Genomic DNA, 23422 nt, shown 5'->3' on the forward strand with positions numbered 1-23422 from the left:
ACTTGCAGTTTCGGAACGTGGGCTAGCACCATGTGGTCCAGTTCTCTCTCTCCTGCTACTGGGCAGTGGCAGTAAATGCAGCCCCCTATCAGCCTCGTGGTCCCAAGGGGAGCAGCTGATACTCTGCCTTGTGCTATGTGGCTGAGCTATGGTTCCTGGTGGTTTAAGTGTAATAAGTTCATTTTTGGCCTATGGTAGTTTTCAACTTACAATGGGCTTACTGGGATGTAACACCATTGTAACTCAAGGAGCATCTGTATTTATTGCCACATACCATCCTTAAATGTTTGTTTTGAGTGCTGTCTGTCATCACAGCAACACCAGTGTTGGGAATGTATGGTCCTAGCTGTAGGTAGAGAAAACAGGATGACCCACCCAAGGTCATGAAGGTGGAAATCAGTGTGTCTTTGCTTTCTTTCTGGAACCATCCTGCCTCTAATACATGATGAGATGTTGAATTGGAAGCTTAGCCAGCGTCATTGTGACGTACAATTCTGAAGACAGACAACCTGATTATGAGGAGGAATCAGCATCTTCTCGGGTCCTCTGGGCCATGGAGCTCTTATTGGCCAGGTTTCCAGGGGTGGGTGGTTGGGTAGATGGGCTCCAGGGGCTGGAGCTGGAGGAATCCTGCAGAGGTGACTGTGGCCAGTTGAGGCAAGCACCTTGAACTTCAGAACTGTGACTGAAGACAGGAAGACAGCAGTTTTAGGATCTTTTGTCTGTTCTGCTACAACACATATCCCTGTAACACAAATTAAGTCAACTTTGATTGCTAAGTAGGGGAGATGGGAATGCAAGTGATGCTGGCTCATGCAGGATTTTCTCTTGTAGGCCTGAGGAACTGGATGAGTTGAAATGTAGTGGTAACTTTCAGGAAGAAACAGTGGGAAAAGGCCATCCAGGGCTGCTGCACTCCCTGCAGAGCCGTGTTGGGTGCATTTAAGAAATGAGAAAACTAGCATCCACACCGAGAGTGCTGCTGCACAGATGCACGTGCCCAGCCCTGGTGAACACTTTCTGCATGCCCGCCTGGACTACAGCCCCTGCCTTGAGCGCCACAGCTCCACTGAAGGGGTCTCTGCCACTGTTTTCTGCATTTGTTCATGCCCGGTGGCAGCCTCTGGCCAAGAGGAGCTATTGGGTTTGGTGGTGGTGGTGGTGGGGAGAATTCAACTTATTTCCCCTAATGATAATAATAATAATAATAATAATAATCATGATAATGATGTTGGACATAGTGGTACAGTCACAAAATAACTTGGGTTTTCTATTGGCTTACTGATAATCCTATTAACTCAAGTGCATGCTATTTCGAGTATAAATTTTCTCTGGAATGCAATTATTGTGTTTAAGCTACATAATATAGCATTATAGGCCTATTTCCTTCATGATGTTCAGAAATTATACACCATAGACTCGACTCCGATATTGCTTTGGGGTTGCTTGAATGAATAATGTTAACTTCAACAATGCTGTCAACCACTGAATGTGATCGGACATTTTTATAATGGTTGTGCTTGGTTCTGTTTATCATGAGTGTCAGAGTTATTGCCTTCAGTAATCAAATTGTATCACCCCAGTATCATTACAATACCTAAAAAGTTTCCAACTGATAGTGCTGGAAAGATGATAAAATGATTTAGCATGAGTTGATAAACTGTGCAATGGCCCATTTTCCTGCCTAGGTAAAATAAACAAAATTATATATGACAAGTGATGAGTCCTGATATGAAACTTTCTCTTCTGGGTGGACTCACACTATTGCATGATGATTTTTATCTGGTTGTTGCTTCCTCATGTCCAGATCCTTGTTACAGTTTGCAGAAAAATGGTTAGTATTTCCATCTGCAATTGCCCATGGCTCATTTTACGTGCTCAGTCATCAACAACAGCATTTCCAAAAGGGTTTTTTTCTCGAATACATTTATTAAACGCCTGTTGGAAGCCATGTATCCTGAGGCATGATCTCTCAGCCAGGAGCCCGTATAGCTCTGACTGTGCTCCTCATTTTCTGTGCAAAGTTAGGGCTGCATAAGAGAACAGATTCTGTTCTTTCTGCCCAGAGGAAAAGAGATTTGAGCTGAAATCGGGGGAACCCCAGAACCCCAGCTTGCAGCTTGCCCTGTCACACTCTCAAAAGATCTTCTTGGCTAAAACACTTGAAAGATTCCTTTTCAACTCCTTCTCCCACATATGGATATTGTTTATATTTCCATCTAGATCTCAGTTATCTTACAGCAATAACTACTTGGCGATATTATTGTACAAATCAAATCTGAGAGATGAATACAACAGGATAGAAACATTATGAAAGGATTAAAAATGTGGGTGATGGAGCAACATAACTAAGCAGTGCTTTTGTTTATGTATTTTTTCCTGGACCGAAATGGCACGTTTTCAAGAAAGCCGTTTTAGGACTCAAAGGGCATGATTTCTCTTCCCTCAGGTAACATCAGGAGTGCCTGGCCCTGGAATTCATGGACATCCTGTCCTGTTACACACAGCTGCCCTGCTCCTTCTTGCTTTGTTTGAACACCTAAAGCCTTTCTTCTTAGCAGCCCCTGAAAGAACTAAAATGTATCCAGCAGATACTATTTTTTGTCTAAAATATAATAAGTCCCTTAAGTAAAGATGAAGCAAAGGCCAAGGGATAGCTATGAAGAACCAAATCTTTCTAGGGTATTGGTCAGAAGTATTACTTTTGCCACTGTATTACAAAAGTATTACTTTTGCTACAGTTTTCCCAGTAAGAAAATTAGGCACCAGATGATGTGTTTGATACCCACTGCACAGAGAGATGAAAGGAGAAAGGAGCTTGTATGTTAGTTCAGAAATGTATGGTTAGGTTTAAGGCAAGAAGAAAGTCAGTTTCTGATTTCTCCGTGAGAACACAGAGGTGTCAGTGGGTAGCACGTGCATAACTATTTCAAGAAACAGGCAGCTGTGGCAGGAATGAGACAGAGCGCTTAATCCTCCAGAAATGATGTTTTCAGGGATAAGTGTTTGGCCTAGAGGTTACGATGCCTCTTTAGATACCTGCATCCCATATCCAGTGGCCTGGGTTGGAGGCCTCAGTCCATTTTCCTGATCATGTGCAACCTGAGAGGCAGCAGGTAGTTGGATCCCTGCTGCCCACTTTGAGTGACTGGGTTCCCAGCTCCATGCCCCATGGCCATTGCCAGCATTTGGGGGAAGGAACTGTGGATGGAAGCTCTCCCTTTCTCTGCCTCAGATAAATAAGTTTTAAAAAATAAAAGAAAGGATATCTATTAAGGGCTCTTTTTAAAAAGTTTTTTTTTTTTTTTTTTTTTTTTTTTTTTTTTTTTTTTATCTGAAGGGAAGAGTTACAGAGAGAGAAGGAGAGACAGAGAAAGAGATCTTGTATCCACTGGTTCACTCCCCTAATGGCCACAGCAGCTGGGGCTGGGCCAGGCCAAAGCCAGGAGCCAGGAGCTTCTTGTTGGTCTCCTACATGAGTGCAGGGGCCCAAGCACTTGGGCCATCTTCTGCTTTTCCAAGCTTATTAGCAGGGAGCTGGATTGGAAGTGGAGCAGCCAGGGAACTCCTATCTGGGATGCTGGAATCATAGGTGGAGGCTTTACCTGCTATGGCACAAGTCTGCCCCCCCCCTTTTTTTTGCAGGTGGAATACAGGGGTTTTGAAGGGCCTAATTAAAAAATGAGGGTTGGGCTAAAATAATAATAATAATATAGGAACAGTAAACACACAAGAGACAATTAGAACTATAACCAATAAATCTGTTTGGTAGTGCATGTATTTTGGTGATTGCTTATGAAACTTGTCAGCAGATGTCTGTGCAGGAGTGGGGAGCAGGTCTGTGGTCTGATGCGTCTTTTTTATTCTGCTCACCCAAGTTAAGAAGCTGAATTCTGGAAAATGTAAAATTGCTTCTGGATATGCATGGCAACTTCTGGGGGATCTTATTTTCCTTTAGATAATACTCATCATTAGAAATCAGTTTATTTCTTTTGATGTCAAATTTCTAAAACTGATGCTACGTTGGCAATTCTGTTAAAAGTAAACAGATTTTAGTATCAGAGAAGGTGATGAGATATCATGACTGCCTGTATACATTGTATTAATGGCATAGTTTCAGAATTTTGAGCTTTTTTTTTAAAGATGTATTTTATTTATTTGAAAGACAGAATTACAGAGAGAGGCAGAAACAGAGAGAGAGGTCTTCGATCACTGATTCACTCCCTAGATGGCCACAACGGCCAGAGTTGTGCCGATCTGAAGCCAGGAGCCAGGAGCTTCTTCCGGGTCTCCCACATGGGTGCAGGGGCCCAAGGACTTGGGCTATCTTCTGCTGCTATCTCAGGCCATAACAGAGAGCTGAATTGGAAGGGGAGCAGCCGGGACTAGAACTGGTGCCCATGTGAGAAGCCAGTGCTTCAGACCAGGGCGTTAATCCACTGCGCCACAGCGCTGGCCTGTTGTATCATCTTAATCTTTCTATTTCTTGTAAAGTGTTTTGAATCCTGTAAATTTGAAATCCTGAAAAACTATATACTATTAAATGATTCAGATATGCTTGAGATGTTATCATAATTTATGATTCATTTGAAAATGGACAAAAGAGGCTGGTGCCAGGGCTCACTAAGCTAATCCTCCACGTGCAGCACTGGTACCCCCGGTTCTAGTCCTGGTTGAGGTGCCGGATTCTGTCCCGGTTGCTCCTCTTCCAGTCCAACATGTTATTTCCTTCCGGTGTCTTCTCTCTAGGTTATAAAGGAAAAAAGCATTAACTTAAGTTTATGGATAGACTACCTTCCATTTAGCCCTGAGAATACTAACTGCACTTAGGTTTTAGTTCCCTTTAACCAGGTTCAGTTCATTCAATATATAATTATTTGTCATTCAAATGATGAAAAATTAGTAATGTTTCACTCATGTAGCAATTGGAATTCAAAATACTGGAATTTGGTGTCCAAGAGACCCTTTCTGTTTGTAGCAAAGACCATTCAGAATTTCCTGCAGATGCAGCCAGAAGGCAGCAGCCCCATTGCATTACAGAAAGTAGGTTGTCAACAACTTCCGGTGAAACAACTCATGGTAGCTAGTGTGTTGATTTTTGTCATGGACTGGCCACGCTATCTGGGAAGAAAACATTCGCTGGGGTCAGGGCCATGTACTGGTGGTATTTCTGGGCCTTGACTTACTGGCAAATGCATTTGTAACACAGTGTGCCCAGTGAAGGATCTGTGTTCTTTGTGTATCTGTGTGTTGATGCCCATCTCTAGTCTTCATATTAAAATGTAAGATTTTTGTCTTACAAAGAGCATATAGCAAATATTCCATCATGCACCATCCCCCTTGGAGTCACTGTTGCCTTGTCTTATTTTGCAGTTAGGAATCACATGGCTGATTTAGCAACTGGAGAGGGATATTAATGTGATGAGAATTTCTATTCTAATTTTTCTTATCTAACACACACAGAGAGACACACATGCACGCACTTTTAAGAAATAAAGAAAACTAATGCACCTTCTACTCTCTTTTACAATATTTATATACATTGATTGTGAGAAATAGGAGCTGTCTTTTTTATAAAGATTTATTTGTTTACTTGAAAGTCAGAGTTACACAGAGAGGAGAGGCAGAGAAAGAGAGAGTGAGAAAAGGAAAGAGAGGTCTTCGATCCGCTGGCTTACTCCCCAATTGGCCACAATGGCCGGAGCTATGCCAATCCGAAGCAAGAGCCAAGAGCCTTTTCCGGGTCTCCCATGCAGGTGCAGGGGTCTAAGGACTTGGGCCATCTTCTACTGTTTCCCAGGCCATAGCAGAGAGATGGATCAGAAGTAGAGCAGTGGGGACTCCAGCCAGTGCCCATATGGGATGCTGGCACTGCTAGGCGGCAGCACCACTTGGTACAGCACAGTGCCGGCCCCAGGAGCTATCTTAATTCAGAAGATGACATGTTAATTTTCCTGTTTGTAAGATGAGAGAACAGTGACTTAGGAAAGTAACGAGGCAAAGGTTGAGGTGCAGCAGGTTAAGCCTCAACTTGAGTCACTGGCATCCCAGATTGGAGCACCTGTTCAAATTCCATCTGCTCTGCTTCTGATCCAGCTCCTGCTAAGGCACCTGGAAAACCAGCAGAAGATGACCCAAGTTCTTGGGCACCTGCCACCCACATAGGAGACTCTGGTTGGAGTTTCTTTATCTGGGCAGTTGTGGCCATTTGGGGAATACACCAGCAGATGGAAGATCCCTTGTGCTCTCTCTCCCTCTCTATCTCTCTCACTTTGCCTTTCAAATAAGTAAATAAAGAAATAAAAGTGAATCTATCTTTAAAAAAAAAACAAAAAGATAAGTTAACTTACCAGTGTTGTATATCTCATAACTGGTCAATAAGTGGCAGAGACAGAGTTGAAATAAAATTCTGTCTCAATCTCTAGCTTCCTCTCCATATAACGTCATATAATTTTGAACGTTACGCCCCTGTCCTTCATGTAAAAGAGATACCACGATTCTAATGAATCGAATCTAAGTCAATAATGAAAGCTGAAGCTATAACATTTCCCATATATTTCTCCTGTTGATCTAGAACATACAGGAACATAAGACCCCTCCTTCAAAAAGGTTAGAGGATGTAGATTCCTGTCAATGAGAATGTTAAGTGGACTCTTTTTCTGTTAGAATTTCGATGTTGTTGGAAGAGCCTTATTGGGGTGTGCTGTTGGGAAACCGCAGGAGGAGCCAGCGTGGCCACTGCACATAGCCAGGGAAGCAGCAGGGAACAATTGCTAATGATAAGAACAGAGAAACAAACGTTAAATTTCCCAAAATCCTTTTTTAGTAAATAGGATGTCCATATAGAAATAGAAGTGATTTAAATAAATTCTCTGACATCTTGAATTTCTGCTTTCTTGTGTTTATTTTTTTTATATATCTATTTATTTATTTTTGAAAAGCATAGAAAGGGGGAGAAAATATCTTCTGTCTCCTGGTTCATTCCCCAAATGCCCACACCAGCTGGGGCTGGGCCAGACAGAAGCCAGGATCCTGGAACTGCATCTGGGTTTTCCATGTCAGTGGCAGGGACCCAACTGTTTGAACTATCACCAGCTGGTTGCAGATTAACAAGAATCAGAAGCAGAGCTAGGACTCAAACCCAGGTACTATAGGCATCCTAGGGGACTTTTTTCTTTTTTTAAAGATTCATTTATTTATTTGAAAGGCAGAGTTAGAGAGAGAGAGAGAGAGAGAGAGAGAGAGAGAGGTCTTCCATCCACTGGTTCACTCGTTAGATGACCACAATGGCTGGAGGTAGGCCAATCCAAAGCCAGGAGCTTCTTCCCAGTCTTCTAATTGGGTGCAGGGGCCCAAGCACTTGGACCATCTTCCACTGCTTTCCCAGGCCAAAAGCAGAGAGCTGGATTGGAAGTGGAGCAGCTGGGACTCGAACCGGAGCCCATATTGGATGCTGGCACTGCCTGGTGGCGGCTTTACCTGCTACGCCACAGCACCGGCTCCCCAGGGGACCTCTTTTTTTTTTTTTTTTTTTTTTTTGACAGGTAGAGTTATAGACCCAGAGAGAGAGAGACAGAGAAAGGTCTTCCGTCTGTTGGCTCACTACCCAGATGGTCGATACGTCTGGCGCTGTGCCCATCTGAAGCCAGGAGCCAGGCGCCTCCTCCTGGTCTCCCATGTCTGTGCAGGAGCCTGAGGAGTTGGGTCATCTTCCCACCGTTTTGCAGCCAGGACTCAAACAGGCGCCTATATGGGATGCCAGCACTGCAGGCAGGGGCTTTAACCCGCTGCACCACAGCACTGGCCCCTGAGCAGACTTTTAAAGGAAGAAGAGGAATTGCTGCCATTTGCTCCTGAGAAGCTAGCAAAGCAGCAAGGTGTGCTATCTCTCTTCTGTGAACTTACCAAATGCAAGAAACATCTATAGTGGAGAAGGAGGGAAAACACAGAAGTACATAATCTGTATGAGAGAGAGAGAGACATGCCTTCCGTAAAGATATGGATAATATGAAAATAAAGGGCTAGACAGATTTCTCAGAGGCAAATAATAATAAGAAAAAATTTGTTGTATTAATGTTGAGACCAAAAATTATCTGTAAGCAACAAGGAAGGTTATTATATATTGATAAAATATAAAAAGATTGCCCTAATGGGAAACAGTGGAAGAGGATTCTGGATTACATGCAAAAGCACGAAGGAATGAACAATTTGTATGTGTAATACTAATGAATTGTGCTTGTTACATCACTTTGGAAAAGAAAGTAAGGGATTAAGCTCCTAAATCAAAAAGGAGGTTAGTACATGAATGGCCTTAAAATCCATTTGTATCTGTTTTTGAAGCAAGCATCCTGAAATAGAAGTGGTTGAGTACCCAGGGGATGTCTGATAAAAGTGATATGGCCAATGGCGCATGTTTGTATTTTAGTTATCTACCATTGCTATAAATATTTTTAATCTGTCAAAAATAAGTATGTGTTAGGTGCTTTCTAGTTCTTAAATTTGTTAGTTGGCATCCAATTAGTTTGAATTATGAAGTCAGAATTTAATTGCAAGATTAAAATGTGTTGTTGCTGTTTTCAGAGGCAAGCATTCTAGAATTTTCTTGATGGAACTTGGTCATGGTGTGGTTTGGTGACTGTCAGCTTGACCTTACAGCAAGAAATGAGGAGAAAACTTGGGTTGATTTTCTGATATATGCTATAATTATATCAGCATGTGGAAAATTAGTCTTATCACAGCTCTCAAATATAGTATTTATTCACATGCTACACATGACTGAATTAATTTTTGGTGTGCAGAATCCCATTTATTTCCAAGTTGGTAAATATGAATGGTACAGCTACATAAAAAGGAAGCTTATTTTGCAGCATCATGTAAAATTATACATTTGATGCATACCCAGTAGCAAAGATCAGAATGCTAATACTTCTTGACTGGCCAGGTAGAATTTTTATTTTCACAGCCTTGCCATCAAATATAGCTACTGTCTGGAAGCTGAGAGATCTCTTAAGAGCTTAGCAATCATGAACAACTTGTGTGTGCGTAGTCTAGTCAACACAGGATTAGGTAGTCAAGGATGATTTGTATTTCATAGTAGATGCTGTTAAATAGAGAAAACAGTGTCTCATTTTCCATGGGAACCATTACATGCTATTTAAAGCAAAAGCAGTGATTCTTGGTTGATATGTGCTGACACATTTAGGCATATGTAGTACATGCTCCAGTGCAAAATGATGTTAACTTGCTTAGTTTTTATATGTGAAATACTGGCTTTACAGTTACAGATATAACGTGTACTGAAAGTGTAAAAAATTGTGTTATGGATTTATCGAGTGAACTGTGGAAGAAGGGAAACATATCTGAGTTCATCTGAGTTGTCCAATGTATCACTCAGAATTTTAAAAAAATATATTCATTTGTTTATTTTAACAGCAGAAAGAAATATAGACAAAGAACTCCCATCTACTGGTTTACTCACCAAATGCCCACAACAGCTGGGACTGGGCCAGGCCAAAGCCAGGAGCTAGGAGCCAGGAGCCGGGAGCCAGGAACTGAATCCAGGTTTCCCACGTGGGTATCAGGAACCCGACAGCTTAAGCCATCCCTGCTGCCTCCTAGCTTGTGTAATAGCAGTGGGTTGGAATGGGCAGTGGAGCCAGCACTAAGCCATGAGACGCAGGCATCCATCCCAAAGTGGCATCTTCACCACTAGGTCATATGCCTGCCTCTCCCTCCGATTTTTGAGTAGAAATGGTGTAGTCAATGGAATTTGCCAGTGAAAGATAGCGTGTGGACAGTAGTCAATGCAGCTTGTCCCCTGAACCTTGCAGGAGCTTTGCCATTGCTGCAGAGTTACCAAATCCATTATGGTAAAGTGGAGCTACAAATGTTTTTTTTTTAATATCTATTTTTTAGTTTCATCATCTTTTAAATACCTCATAAGAAATGAGAGGGAGTGGGAAAGGGGAGGGTTGCGGGTGGGAGGGACGTTATGGGGGGGGGGGGAGCCATTGTAAACCATAAGCTGTACTTTGGAAATTTATATTCATTAAATAAAAGTTAAAAAAATATATTTAGTTAATAGTTCTCTCAAATTGTACTAATGATGATGGCCAAATAAAGAGGCCCATGGAAGATCATTTTGCTACTGTCTAATGCCTGATTTTTTTTTTTTACTGGTTATTTCTATGTTGTGGGACAACAACAAGATGAGAGAAATGTAAATAATGAAATTGCAGTTAAACTACTTGACCTTCAAAACAAGAATATTTTTTCAGATATGTATTTACTTATTTAAAAAAAAATACTTATTTTGGAGATAGAGACACAAAAAGTACAAAGAGAGGAAACTCCCAGCCACTGTCTCACTTCCCGAATGTGGCCAACAGCTGGGAGCCAGTGTGGCAATTTGAGTGGCACATGTGAGCGGAGTAACCCACACCACTGCCTCCCAAGGTCCCACCTTAGCAGGAAGCTGGAGTCAGTAGCCAGAGCTGGGAATTTTACCTGGTTGCTCCAATGTGGGTCATGGGTGTGTTAATGGACAGACTAACTGCTAGGCTAAACTTAGTTGCCCTGCACTTAGCTTTTTATTTATTATTAAATTGATTTTTAATAAGAGTATTTTTAACAATAAGAAATCGTAATGCAATGAGTAACTGTGAAATCCTAGAGGTTGAATCATGTATTAATGATTTACTCCAAATCAGCAGTCACTTAATAGAACCTTCTGGAGAAGAAATCACAGATATTGTGCTTGAGTCTGGTGATACAACAGGAAGGAAAGTGGACTCTCCATTCACATTGATGAATGAAGCTTTTATAACTGTAAGGAATTCAATATTTATCAATTACAGAAGTTTCTTTATAATTTATACAGTTCCTTAGGAAAATAGATTAGTAGCAGCATTTGAGAGATTCAATAACCATGAATGAAAGGTCCTTCAAGGGGTATTTTTATTAGTACTAGTTAAAGTAATAATAGCTACTATTTTGTGAATGCATTTTTGCCAGGTATGAGGTAATTCTCTGTATTCCTTACCACCCTGTGAGGTTTATTGTTTTTGCATCCATGGTTATAAAATAAAAATTAAGGAAGATTAAATAAAATTCAGAGTTAAAGAGTTCCTGATCACACTATAAACTAATCATCATTTTGGCTGTGTTTGTTCTAAAACTGAAAATTCCATGAGACTAGACACCGTCCTTCTTGTATATGTTAGTATTTTCAGGGCTTGCGCTGGAGCTGAGAAATAGACCCAGCTATGGTCAGTATACACATGAATGACTGTTTTTTAAGATTTTTATTTATTTATTTGAGAGGCAGAGTTAGAGAGTGAGGCAGAGAGAGAGAAAGGTCTTCCATCCACTGGTTCACTTCCCAGATGGCTGTGAGGGCTGGAGCTGGACCCATCCGAAGCCAGGATCCAGCAGCTTCTTCTGGTCCCCCCCGCCGCCCCGCCGTGGGTGGAGGGGCCCAAGCACTTGGGCCACCTTCCACTGCTTTCCTAGGCCATAACAGGAGCTGTATTGGAAGTGGAGCAGCTAGGACTTGAAGCGGCACCCATATGGGATTCGGCTCTGCAGGCGGAGGCTTAGCCCACTATGTCACAGCACCAGCCCCCCCCCCCCCCCGCCCCCGCCCTGAATGACTGACTTTCAAAGAAAAAGAAAATCCCCTTGGTGCTTTAAAAAGGCCATTAAGTCTTGTCCCTCTGATTACAGACCTGTGCATGACTAGAGGGATTTCTCCAGGGCTGGCTGCTGTGAGCTCTGCCTGAAGAGGCTGATGGGGCAAGTGGCCAGCACTCAGGGAGATGGAATTATGAACAGAGTATCCCAGCTGGGACAGAGGGACCCCATGCCAGTCACAGTACCTGCAGCACACGGGTCTGGTGTGCACACTGCAGGAGCTCTTTCCCCACAGTCCCCCTCACTCTTTTCATTCCTTGAATATTAATGGCCTTGTTCTTCCGTCTCTTACCTAGGTTAATTATTTTCATTTAAAAAAATTGTTCTCTAATAATACTGGCTAATTTGAAATTGCACTAAAAAATACTTTATCCATTTATATTTTTAGCCAACTAATTACTGCTTTGGAAAGAATGAGCTAATCTTGCCATTCTCAAACTTTATTGTACAGCAGAATCACTTGGAGGGCTTGTTAAAATACACACTCCTTTCAGAGACTCCAATTCAGTATTGCTGGGGTAGGGCCCGATTAATTAACAAGTTTCCAGGTGGCCTTGATCATCTGTAATTCCCTAAAAATAGAATAATCATGGGTCAACACATCCTTTTGGAAGGGAAGAGTTAGGGAAGCGATTATTTTCGATCATATCAAAGCCAAGTGATTCTAGAGTATTTTTGTTGTTGTTGATTTGTTTTGTTTTAATGTACAATCTTTCTGGAATTTCATTGCAAGTGTGTTTTCTCCAGCCCTCTACCCGCTGATAAATTGAGGCAAAGCTTTCTTATTTGAAGAGAGAGAGACAGAGACAGAAAGGACTCACATCTGCTGGTTCACTTCCTTAAATGCCCACAACGGCCGCAGCCAGGGGCCAGGAGCCGGAAGCTAGGAACTCAATCCTGGTTTCCCACATGGCAAGAATCCAGTTACTTGAGCCCAGGATCTGCATTAACAGGAATGCTGGATTCTGGAGCCAGAGGCCAGGAATGGAATGAACCCAAGCCCTCTAACGTGGGAGCCAGGTGCTTCTCCTAGTCTCCCATGGGGTGCAGGGCCCAAGCACTTGGGCCATCCTCCACTGCCTTCCCGAGCCACAGCAGAGAGCTGGCCTGGAAGAGGGGCAACCGGGAAAGAATCCGGCACCCTGACCGGGACTAGAACCCCGTGTGCCGGCACCGCTAGGTGGAGGATTAGCCTATTGAGCTGCGGCGCCGGCCAGGATGTTTTAACTGCTAGGCTGGAAGCCAGCTCCTGTTTGCACTTCTTTAGTGGAGAGAAATCACTTATTAGTTGAGTATCCAGATTTCACTAAGATTGGGTGCTCTTCCTTCGGGAGAAATTTCAGACAAATAAGCTACTGAGTGAAAAACAAAAATACACATGGCGCTTTACTTGGGGGTGCAAGGGAACCCAGCCTGTTGACTGCAAGCGAATATGTTTAATTATCTTGCTGCAACAATAGTTTAAGAAAGGTGGGGTTGGAGGCGGGTGTCAGTGAGGGAGTGGAGGAGCACCGGTTGCTGGCAGCTGTATTTCAGTATTTCAGGTAAGCAAGTTTTACATCTCATGTTCCGGAATCATAGGATTTGGTACCCCTGGAAAAGTGTGTGCCTACCACTGAATCCAGGGTGCATTACTGTTGTAGAAGAAAGCGGGTCCCACCATCCTCCTTGCTTGTCTCCAAGGTGTCTTCAGTTATCAACTGCAAGGCTACTTCAAAAAGTCCAGGAAAAAATGAGATTAAAATATGTATTGTGGTTCAGAAATGTTTTGAACTTCACTCCCTTCCCCCTCCCATAATATGCATTTCCATGAACGTTTTGAAAGCCGATTTCATTTGACTGATTTTAGAAAGGGTCATTGTGAGCTGGAGGTCTGAAGATGCTTCTGGAATAGGCTTTTTAAACATGTTTTGTTTTATGTGGGTACTTCAAAAAGTTTGTGGGAAAGACTAATTAAAAGATAAGTTTGTTTTGAAGCAAGAAAATTGGAAATCTATGCATAATGTTTCATAATATGAATTTTCCTTTAACTTTTTGAAGTCTCTTTGTATTGACCTGCATAAAAAGGAGAATTACCATAAATTTGAATAAAAATTTTGTAATAGCATTTTATTCCCTCTTTCATTTTAAGCTGACTGCCTGGTTTTTTTTTTTTTTTAACCTTTTTTACTTTTTCTTTCACCTGTATGAATATAAAATATAGGTAAGTCAATTTCAAAAATGCTTATTAAATTGCATTAGAATTTATTAGATTGAGGTTTTTTTTGTTTGTTTGTTTGTTTGTTTTTTTTGGACAGGCAGAGTTAGTGAGCGAGAGAGAGAGAAAGGTCTTCCTTCCGTTGGTTCACCCCCCAAATGGCCGTTACGGCTGGCGCACTGCACTGATCCGAAGCCAGGAGCCAGGTGGTTCCTCCTGGTCTTCCAGGCAGGTGCAGGGCCCAAGGACTTGCGCCATCCTCCACTGCCTTCCCAGGCCACAGCAGAGAGCTAGACTGGAAGAGGAGCAACCGGGACAGAATCTGGTGCCCCGACCGGGACTAGAACCCGGGGTGCCAGCGCTGCAGGCGGAGGATTAGCCAAGTGAGTTGCAGTGCCAGCCTAGATTGAGATTTTAAAAGTGCTTATCTGTTCTCTCCTGAAATTTGTATAGTATTAGCTTGTTATTGTTTCTGTAAAGTATATTTCCCCCCAAATCAGTAAAGTTGATTTTATAATTGTCCCAAAAGAAACCTGGTCACATTTCTTTACCAAGGCCATTGGGATGATGTGAAAAGAATTGACTCCACATTCTTAATATCGAAGTTCTTGAATAATGGAAATGTGGTCATCATTATGCTTACTAGTTGTTTTATGTTGTTTATTTTTCTTTCCAGAAACAAGTGTGACATATTTTATGATGTGTCCAATTCGTTTTTGCTCAAAATAAGGTTTTCCGATCTAGAGTTAAATGAAAAGCAAATCTGCTAATGAAAAAATTGCTGAAATAATGCAATAAAATATAAAAAAACTTTAGTGAAATAACTTGTTTCAAATGAAAAAGACATATTATTGTTTAACTTTTTAAATTATTTAAAATATTTATTTACTTGAAAGGCAGAGAGAGAGGGAGAGATTCATGTTCCATGAACTGGTTCACTCTTCAAATGGCTGCAACAGCCAGACCTGGCAATGCTAAAGCCAAGAACTCCATGCTAGTCTCCCACATGGGTGCCAGAGACCTACATGCTTGGACCATCCTTCACTGCTTTCCCAATCCCATAGCAGGGAGCTGGATGAAAAGTGGAGCAGCCCAGACTGGAACAGATACTCACTCTGAAATGGGATGCTGGTGTTACAAGTAGCTGCTTCATCCCCTGTGCCACAAGGCTGGTCCAAAGACACATTATTTATACCATTTTATGTAGAATTCCTTTTCTTGGAAAGTCTGAGAAATCAGATAATAGTTAACACCCTTTTCTGATATTTTATTTTATTTTACTTTATTTTTGTTTATAAATATAAAAGCATTGGGACTCTTCCTGTCAACTGTGGTTTGAATGTATAATTTGAATGTGAAATGACTGAAGGTGTATAGTTATATCACTATTGTGATTTAGTTATCCTTGTGTGTTTATCACAATCTTTGTATATTCTCTCAAAAACTACTCTGAAACCAAGGATGGTTCTATTTCTCATCAGTTGATCATATTAAAATTTATTCCAAATACCTCACATAATCATTGGATCATTCTATAAAGGAACAAGAAGGGGGGACTGGGGAACATGAATGGTAAATCTGTATTTTTAATTAAACTAGTCTGTTAGGCCTAACTCCATTAGTGAGGGCTTTTGTGATTTTTCATAACCATCAGCAAATCTCTTCAGTTTCTCATTTATAAAACAGGGAGCTAGTTTGGACTAGATGATTGGTTTTCATTTGTGTTTTTTCTTAATAGAATTAAGTCATTGTTTTGTAGTGCAGAGAGAGAGTGTAGGAGAGAGAGAGGAGGAAAGAAGAGAAGTGGATCTGATAACTGACTGAAATGATGGATAAGAAATTTGATTGTGATGATTATTCCACAGTGTGTATGCATATCAAATCATCAAATTATATTCCCTAAAAATATATGTTCTTGATTTGTCAAAAATACTTCATTTTTTTTAAAAAAGTTTTTAAATAAATGTTTGGTAGGAAAAAGAAAGTCATTGCTGAAAGGCAATCTTCCATCTGCAAATTTAAGTGCAGAGAAAGAAAGAGCTGCCCTGGTTGGGTGGGGGAACCTCTTCTGGGGGAAACTGAGGCTACCCCTAGGAACCCCAGGGCCTTGGTGCAAAGTCTTAGTTCCATATGAACCTCTCAATTTCTTCCCAGGTCTAAAAGGCTATGAGTGCTAACCACAGAAGTGCACCATCCCCAAGGGAAATGTAGACCCACACCCTTTCCAACCCTTGACATTTAGACACAAACCTCCTAATCAGAAGTTTATTTGTAATATCAAATGAGATAATTTTTTTCAACTGGCAGAACATAGTTATTTTGTTTAGCTTAAGTCAAATGCAGTTTGAGATAGCTACTTACAAATGTTTATCTATCCAGATATGATCTTTCAAGTAGTGTGTTCAAATAGGAATTAATCTACGAAAGAAGAGCGGTTCAGCAGTGGGATCTCTGATGAGTGATTTAACGTGTTTCTCCCCTTCCTGTGTCTGTTCCCTTCCTCCTACCCCACATTCTGGCCAGGATCTCTCCACCTGCTCTGGGAACCTTGCAACAATCTGCTTACCCCCTTCCTTCACTGTTGCCAGTGATGCCTTCGGTATCACTTTGTCCTTGCTGATCAAGTTTAGAGAAGGGAAAACAACCCCCCTGACCAGTGGATCTACCACCTTGGGGGTTGTCCTTGGTTGTGGAAAGATGCTAGATCCCATCCTAGGAATTTATTTCTCACACAGACCGTGAGGCTGTAAATGTATACCAGAGACACATAGAACTTGGGTACTATCTACTGTAGTTTGTTTATGTCATAATGTGTGCTGGCCTGAGACTATAAAAAGTCAGGTCTGTATTCAAGGTGACCACTACAGATGAACACAGAACATTCATAGTTGGTTACTGACCTTATTTGTTCATTGATCGACAGGTGCATAGTATTCAGTAATTCTGCATCCATATGAATGTATTATAAGAAAATACTAGCCTGTTCTTTTGTTTGTTTTTAATTTTGCATGTAAATTGGATTTAGCCTGAGAGGCTGAAAGTGGGGGGGGGGGAGGATTTTGAGGACTAACCCTTCACCCTTTTCAAGATAGAGGAGCAACTGGATGCAATAAAATTGATAGGTAGTACAAAGGCCACAGTGGGATTTGTGGCAATGGACAAATTGCATTGCATAAATGGCAAGTGAAAAATCAAGCCAGTCCTTCATACAGATTTTATCCTGGGGTGTGCTTGTTTTCCGAAACTACCTCTACTAAATCTCCTGTCAGTGCTGAAACTAGAAGGCAGAAAAGCTTCTAGAGCTACAGCCAACTGCAGTGTAGCCAGAGAAACAGGCAACAAAAATAGAACACCAGGATTGCTGTGCGTGGGTGAGGCAGAAACCACATCATGAGCAAAAGCTTCCAGTATTATTTTAGAACCAATACAGAGCTCTGCACTTCTCTCCTCTTCCAAAAACACACACTACAAAAATAAAATGAAATGAAATGTATGTGCATTTGCCCTCTTAGAATTATGATTCTTAATTTTTTTTTCCCTGCCTTCCTTGCTTCAGGAGTGAACTGCTAGGATGGAAACACACTGTGCAGAGCAAGCCCAAGGGAGGAAAGAGTTAATTGCTGTTAAGGCCTTGCAATAGAGAATTATGGTTTGAAAGATAGAGGCTGGACAGCTGGGTTTGCTGGGGTATTTTTAAATGCATTAATGCAGGCTCCAATCACTCGGCCATGCTTGACCTATTTTTGGCTCAGGCCGACCATTGTTCTATTTCTGTGCCTGTGGGCCATGCTGTTGTTGATTCATATGCAAATGGATTATCACTAGCTTTCGCCAACTTGAGCTGAGAGAGGCTGAGAACCGGGGAAGAGAGAGCCACAGCAGATAGGAGAAGGGCACGGCTGGATCCTCTTGCAGGGCTGCAGGTTCTTGCAAGGATACCCTACAGCCTGAAGAACTCTAAGCCAGGTTTAATTGGTTTCTTTTTCTCGTGGGGAGAGTTCATATTTTTTTTCCTACTTAATTCTGACAAAGAAATCACCCCGAAGCACATTCCTATTTCCCACCTGCTTTTTGTTTCCAGGATAACCTTAAAGTGACATCCACCCTGTCCTTTCTGCCCTGCACACAGGTTGGTAGCGCGGGGAAGTGTTCAGGGCTTTGTAAAAGTGTGTGTCCGTCTGAGCAGAAAGGAAATCGCTGTCGAAGTTGATCCTCTGCCGCTTCGCCTCGCTCGGGGAGGAGGGAGGACCAGCCAGGGGAGCTCCTGGGGCCGGTGCGCTGAGCAGTGATGATTCTTGCATGCAGCTGAAGTGAGAGTGATTGGAATATGCTGCAGACAATTTACGAGCGTGATTCCTGTTTTTCCTCAGATGGGGTGGCTGGACGAGAGCAGCTCTTGGCTCAGCAGAGAATGCACAGTATGATCAGCTCAGGTAAGATCCTCTTTCATCACTGACATGTTTCTGCTTGAAAGGGGGCTGGCTTGGGAAACGCAGCTTAGAAACAACCCCTCTCTGGAAGAACTGCTGTGTTTTCTTCCTTGTTGATGTTGCTGTTTTCTTGGAGCGGCCGTGTGGGGTTTAACTTAGATCCCTTCCGTGGCTGTTGCTGTGCATATTCTAAGTCTGCTTCTGAATGAAGCTGCAAACTATTGCTTCTGATGAAAGATGAGACTGAGAGCAGTCAAATTTAGTTGAGGGTGTTGTTGCCTTACTATGCAGCTGGGAAAAGGAGGTCTCTACTGACTGTAAGTGCGACTGCAAGCGTATTTGGATAGGACTTTACCCATCAGGTAAGTTTACATGGGGGCTCCGGTTTTAATTGCAGCCTGATGGTTTTATGTTTACAGTTTGCATACAGAAGCACATCTATTTATAGAGCTATCTTCTGAAATGTGTTTTTCTGCACAGTTGTGAAGGTAGTTTTACTCTCTCCACCGTGTGCCTTTTTGCTCATGAGCCCAAAATGAAACTGTTGAGGATGAAATGGAATTATTATTAGCAGATGCTTATTTTAATTTTTCTCCCAAAACACTTGGGCAGCCTTCGCATTGTCAGGCAGATGCCATGGCATCACACACAGAGAAATGTTTTAAAAGCAGGTGCAGCCTCTTAAGGATAATGGGAACAATTTCTGATTCCTACTTTATCCCTGTGTTTGTGCCCTGGAGGAGTAGGGCTGCGGATGGGAGACCTAGCTTGGCAGCTCTATCGATTTCTGTTTGGTAAATGAGCATACTCCCCAGGCAGTGTCACCCTGAAGAGTGACTGCTTTTCATATTTATTTCCTACAGCCAGTCCGCAAAGCTTTGGGGACTCTTTGTTCCTGTCCCCTTATCAATGCTCCCTCCTAAATTGGCTTAAAGTTCTCCTTCAGCTCCTGCAGGTTCCCATGGGGGCTTCATTGTAGCTATCCTAGATCACTGTGCTCTGGCTCATGTTAGGAATGCCAGGGAGAGCTCTCCGTGAGAGAAATATTCCACAGGTTGGCTGGCTCTTTTATGTCGGTGCATCTTAGAATCTATGGATCTGTGTATGAGACAGGTTGTCTTTAAACCCGAGTTGGTTGTTATTACAATTTTGAAATACTTTTGTGGAATCAGAATTAAACATTAATTTGGAACAGTTGGGGTTTATTAATTGAGTTCTGCCCAATCAAGGCAAAGTTGCCAGAACTTCAGTGTATTTTGTTACCATCTTCACATAAGGCTGACAAGGCTCAGGGAGGGGCATCTCTGTTGGAACTGGTCACTGCACTTAGCGATTTTTGTTATGACTATGGACAAACTTGTTGAGAAATAGCAGATTTTAGGAGTGTGTTCAGTCCCAGGCTTTGTCATTTCAGTCCATGCCTGTTAGTCACAGGATTACTCCTTCCTGCCCATGGCAGAAGCACAGAACTGGCTTCCCAATGGTGAGTGGGTGCCAATCCTGGGCCTAGTCACAGGTGTTCCCTAAGGTTGCCCTGTCCCATGGCTTGAATCATCACACACAACTTTCCCCCCATCTCCGTGGAGATGGTCATTTTTTTTTTTAACGTTTAGTGACATGTACACAAAGGAATAAGGTTTTTCAAAGTGGGAAGTTCTTGAGAGTGCTTTTGCTATTGCCGGGTCCACAGCAAGCAGCATTTAAGCCGTGGGTATTAAATGAGACATAATGTAGGTTAACACTAACTCCCAAACCTGTCTGCTGTAAATAAGGAAGCTCAAAATTCTATTTACTTTAAAAATTGGAAACATAAAAAGAATTGCATCTTTCCTACTGTGCATGCAATGATTGATTTTGTTTTATATAATATGCCCTCAAATTGTTTTTATTTTTTTAAAGATTCATTTATTCAAAAGTCAGTGTTACAGAGAGAGGCAAATACAGAGAGAGAGAGGCCTTCCATGTGCTGGTTCACTCCCCAAGTTGCTGCAAGAACCAGAGCTGAGCCTGGCTGAAGCCAGGAGGCAGGAATTTCATCCAGGTATCCCATATGGGTGCCAGGGACCCAGACACTTGGACCATCCTCCAGCACTTCCCAGGACATTAGCAGAAAGCTGGATTGGAAGTGGAGCAGCCAGGACTTGAACCAGCGCCCATGTGGGATGCTGGCGTTGCAGACACCTGCTGTGCCACAATATTGGCCCCTCAAATAAATTTTTTAAAATATTTATTTATGAGAGAAAGCGAGCAAGTGAGCTGTCCCATCTGCTGGTTCATTTCCTGAATGCCCACAGGAACTCAGTCCAGGAAGTGTTAGGTGTGGGTGGTATGAACTCAACTACTTGAACCATCATCACTGCTTCCCAGGGTCCACATTAGCAGGAAGCTGGAGGCAAGAAGTGGAGTTGGGTTTGGAATCCAATTACTCCCAGGCGAGATGCTGGCATCCTAACCTCTATCATAACTGCTGGGCCAAAGCCTGCCCCCATATGCCCTTAAATTTACTTCACTCAGTTTTTATTGTGTGCTGCCTGGTTCTCAAGTCTGGAATCACCAGGGATGTTTTACAAAATATGGTGCCTGGATACCCACCTGAGAGTTTTTGTTTTAATTGATATGGGAACAGTGTGGACACTGGGGTTTTTACATTTCCCCAGAGACTGGAACCATCATCCAACGAAGGACCACTGCTGCAGGGTGAACAGTAGATGGCTGTGCTGGTGAACCATCATCAGGATGGTTTGTCCATTGACTTGTGCATTAAGAATGCATTTGTCTTCATTTAGCAATGCATCTTGTTCAGCTCCTCTCTGGACAGTGGCATCAATGTGATTGATAGGCTTATCAACTGATGACATCTTTGGATCTCAAAAGGGGAAAACACTTAGGGCAGCCATGGAGAGAGAGTACTGTTGGTGGCGTCAGAAGCTCTGGGTTCCAGCTGTTGGCCATTTTTCTCAAGCTGGAGAGTGATTGTGTGTGGCATTCCCTGGAGGTTCCAGTGTGTGGACATGTCTTTGCTGTGTGCATCACTGTTATTACCGTCATTTGAGCGAGTGACCCTGTAGCTCTTGCTCTTCAGTGCCAGATCACTCAGATTGTGGGTCACCTGGGGAAGTGATTTTTTTGTTTTGAGTTACCTTGTAAACCAGTTGTTTATTTGGTTATATGATCTGATAAGAATTAAGTCCCTGGGGCAGGTATTTAACCTAGCTGTGAAGTCACTGGTCAATGTGGCATCCGACGGCCAGGGTTCACATTCTGGCTGTGCTCCTGACTTGCTTTTTGCTTTTGTGTACCTGGGAACCAGGAATGATGGCTCAGTAATTGGGTCCCTGCCACCTATATGGGAGGAACAGGTAGAGTTCTCTGGTCTTGGCTTTGGCCCAGCCCACCCCTGGCAATTGTGGGTACTGGGGAGTGAACCAGCAGATGCAGATGCGAGTCTTCTCTTTCTTACACACTGTCTTGTTCTCTGTGTCTGTCAAATCAGTCCATTGAGAAATCAACAAAATATTTAGAACTTCATGAATCTTAAAGTCCTTTCCTTATACAAATTGTAGCACATCAAGTATGTGTGTGCTGTGAAATGTCTCATTATGTAATAATCAAAAGCAAAGAAATTATAAGAGTATGTGGTTGAACACTGAAACCCATGTAGCAGATTTTTTTTGATCAATTATATTTCTAAAATTGGTTTTCTTATGTATTTGTTATTAGCAGTTGCTTTAGCATTCCCATGTGTTATTATAGTTATATTTGATAATGTCAGTTAATATTGATGATTTTTTGTTTAGAGCTCATTATATTCTATTGGATTATAAGTGTTTTATTGTATGGTTCCATGTTTTCTTAATATTGATCCAACCAGGTAGGCATTTTTGGTAGAATTAGATTCTGTAGTGTGTAGTTTACTACCATCTTTTTTTGTTTAAAAGTTCCACAATACTGACTCTTAGAATTCAGTGTGAGTGACACGTTTTTGCCAAGTTCATCTCCACTTTTGTGGCTTGTGTGGGCCAGAGCAAGCGATAGCGGTGGCAGAAAATGAAGTGTATACAAATATTGATGCTGGTCACACAGCAGGAGCTGGCAGAAGTAGGAGTGTCCTACTTGCCAGGCACACCGCTCAACATGTTGGACAGCAAAACTGTTCCAGGCGGCACTGGGACAATTATTATGAAGAAAGTTCCTGGAGTTTGTACAGAATTAATGTAAGACACATTTACAATAAGGGGAACTTATTGTTTTCCTGTGTCTTCTTATTTTAGGCTATAAAAGAGAAAAAGTTAAATCTAAATTCTGAATATCTCATATAAAATTATCTTTACCCTTTCTGAATCCTTTTGTTCCTTGTTGTGTGATGTTGAGAGAAAGGGAGCATTTTCAATTTAGTGTTCACTTATGTCTACTTGAAAAGCAGAATCTAATTATGAAAATGTACGTCTGTGAAATGCTCCTGTCATGTCAAGAATCACTTCCACTATTTTCCTGTAATTACTGTTTTGCCATTCCCTAACTCAGGTTATCTTCACTTGCAAGTCTGTTACCAATCAGGAAAGTTGATAGGTATCAATCAAAAAGCAAGTTATAAATGGGCCCATTGAGAATGGGATGAGAATAAGTAGTTCAGAGTCCTTTGGGTGCCACATGTGGCATCATTATTGTTATGTCTGGTTAAGTAAGGAAATTCAATGGCACTCTTCAAAAGATCGAAATAAACCCAAATTCTGAATGAAAAATTTCTTTTAAGGGTCATTTTGATTTTGGAGATGAGAGATTTGAAAATGTACCACATAATGTCTTACCACGGATAGATAATAACACAAGCCTCAAATAGCCAGCAAATAGACAACCCCACCTGTACCCCTTTCCCCAGGATTCAACAGAAACTGGGTAAAGAGAGTGGTGTAGCCCAGTGCCACGTGCCTTGGGAAAAAAATAGTGAAGGAAAGTATAAAAGCTGGAGTTGTTTAATCAGAACTAAGACTCTTCCTCCTGGGCCTTCTTAAAAATTTAATGGAAAGTATATGGCTTCCTGAGAATTTTTAGAGCACTTCCCAATCCAAAGAGGAGTAAGCTGAGAGGATATCCTCAGCATTTT

General features: G+C 41.9%; 1 protein-coding gene across 47 annotated transcripts in view; it reads left to right on the forward strand.

The window, feature by feature from the left end:
• Positions 1-23422, forward strand: part of HDAC9 (histone deacetylase 9) — a 1002499-nt gene that overhangs the window by 444583 nt on the left and 534494 nt on the right. For 16 of the 47 annotated variants that reach the window (XR_011383068.1, XR_011383069.1, XM_051853225.2 and 13 more), the window contains one exon: positions 18259-18321. Coding sequence is in view for 31 of the 47 variants with exons in the window: in XM_051853225.2 (XP_051709185.2) it covers positions 18259-18321 (63 nt within the window). In the remaining 16 variants the exon portion in view is untranslated. The other 31 variants (XM_051853231.2, XM_070059618.1, XM_070059619.1 and 28 more) reach the window with 9 other exon arrangements.

The sequence above is a fragment of the Oryctolagus cuniculus genome, chromosome 16 (assembly GCF_964237555.1).
Source record: "Oryctolagus cuniculus chromosome 16, mOryCun1.1, whole genome shotgun sequence".
Taxonomy (NCBI): Eukaryota; Metazoa; Chordata; class Mammalia; order Lagomorpha; family Leporidae; genus Oryctolagus; species Oryctolagus cuniculus.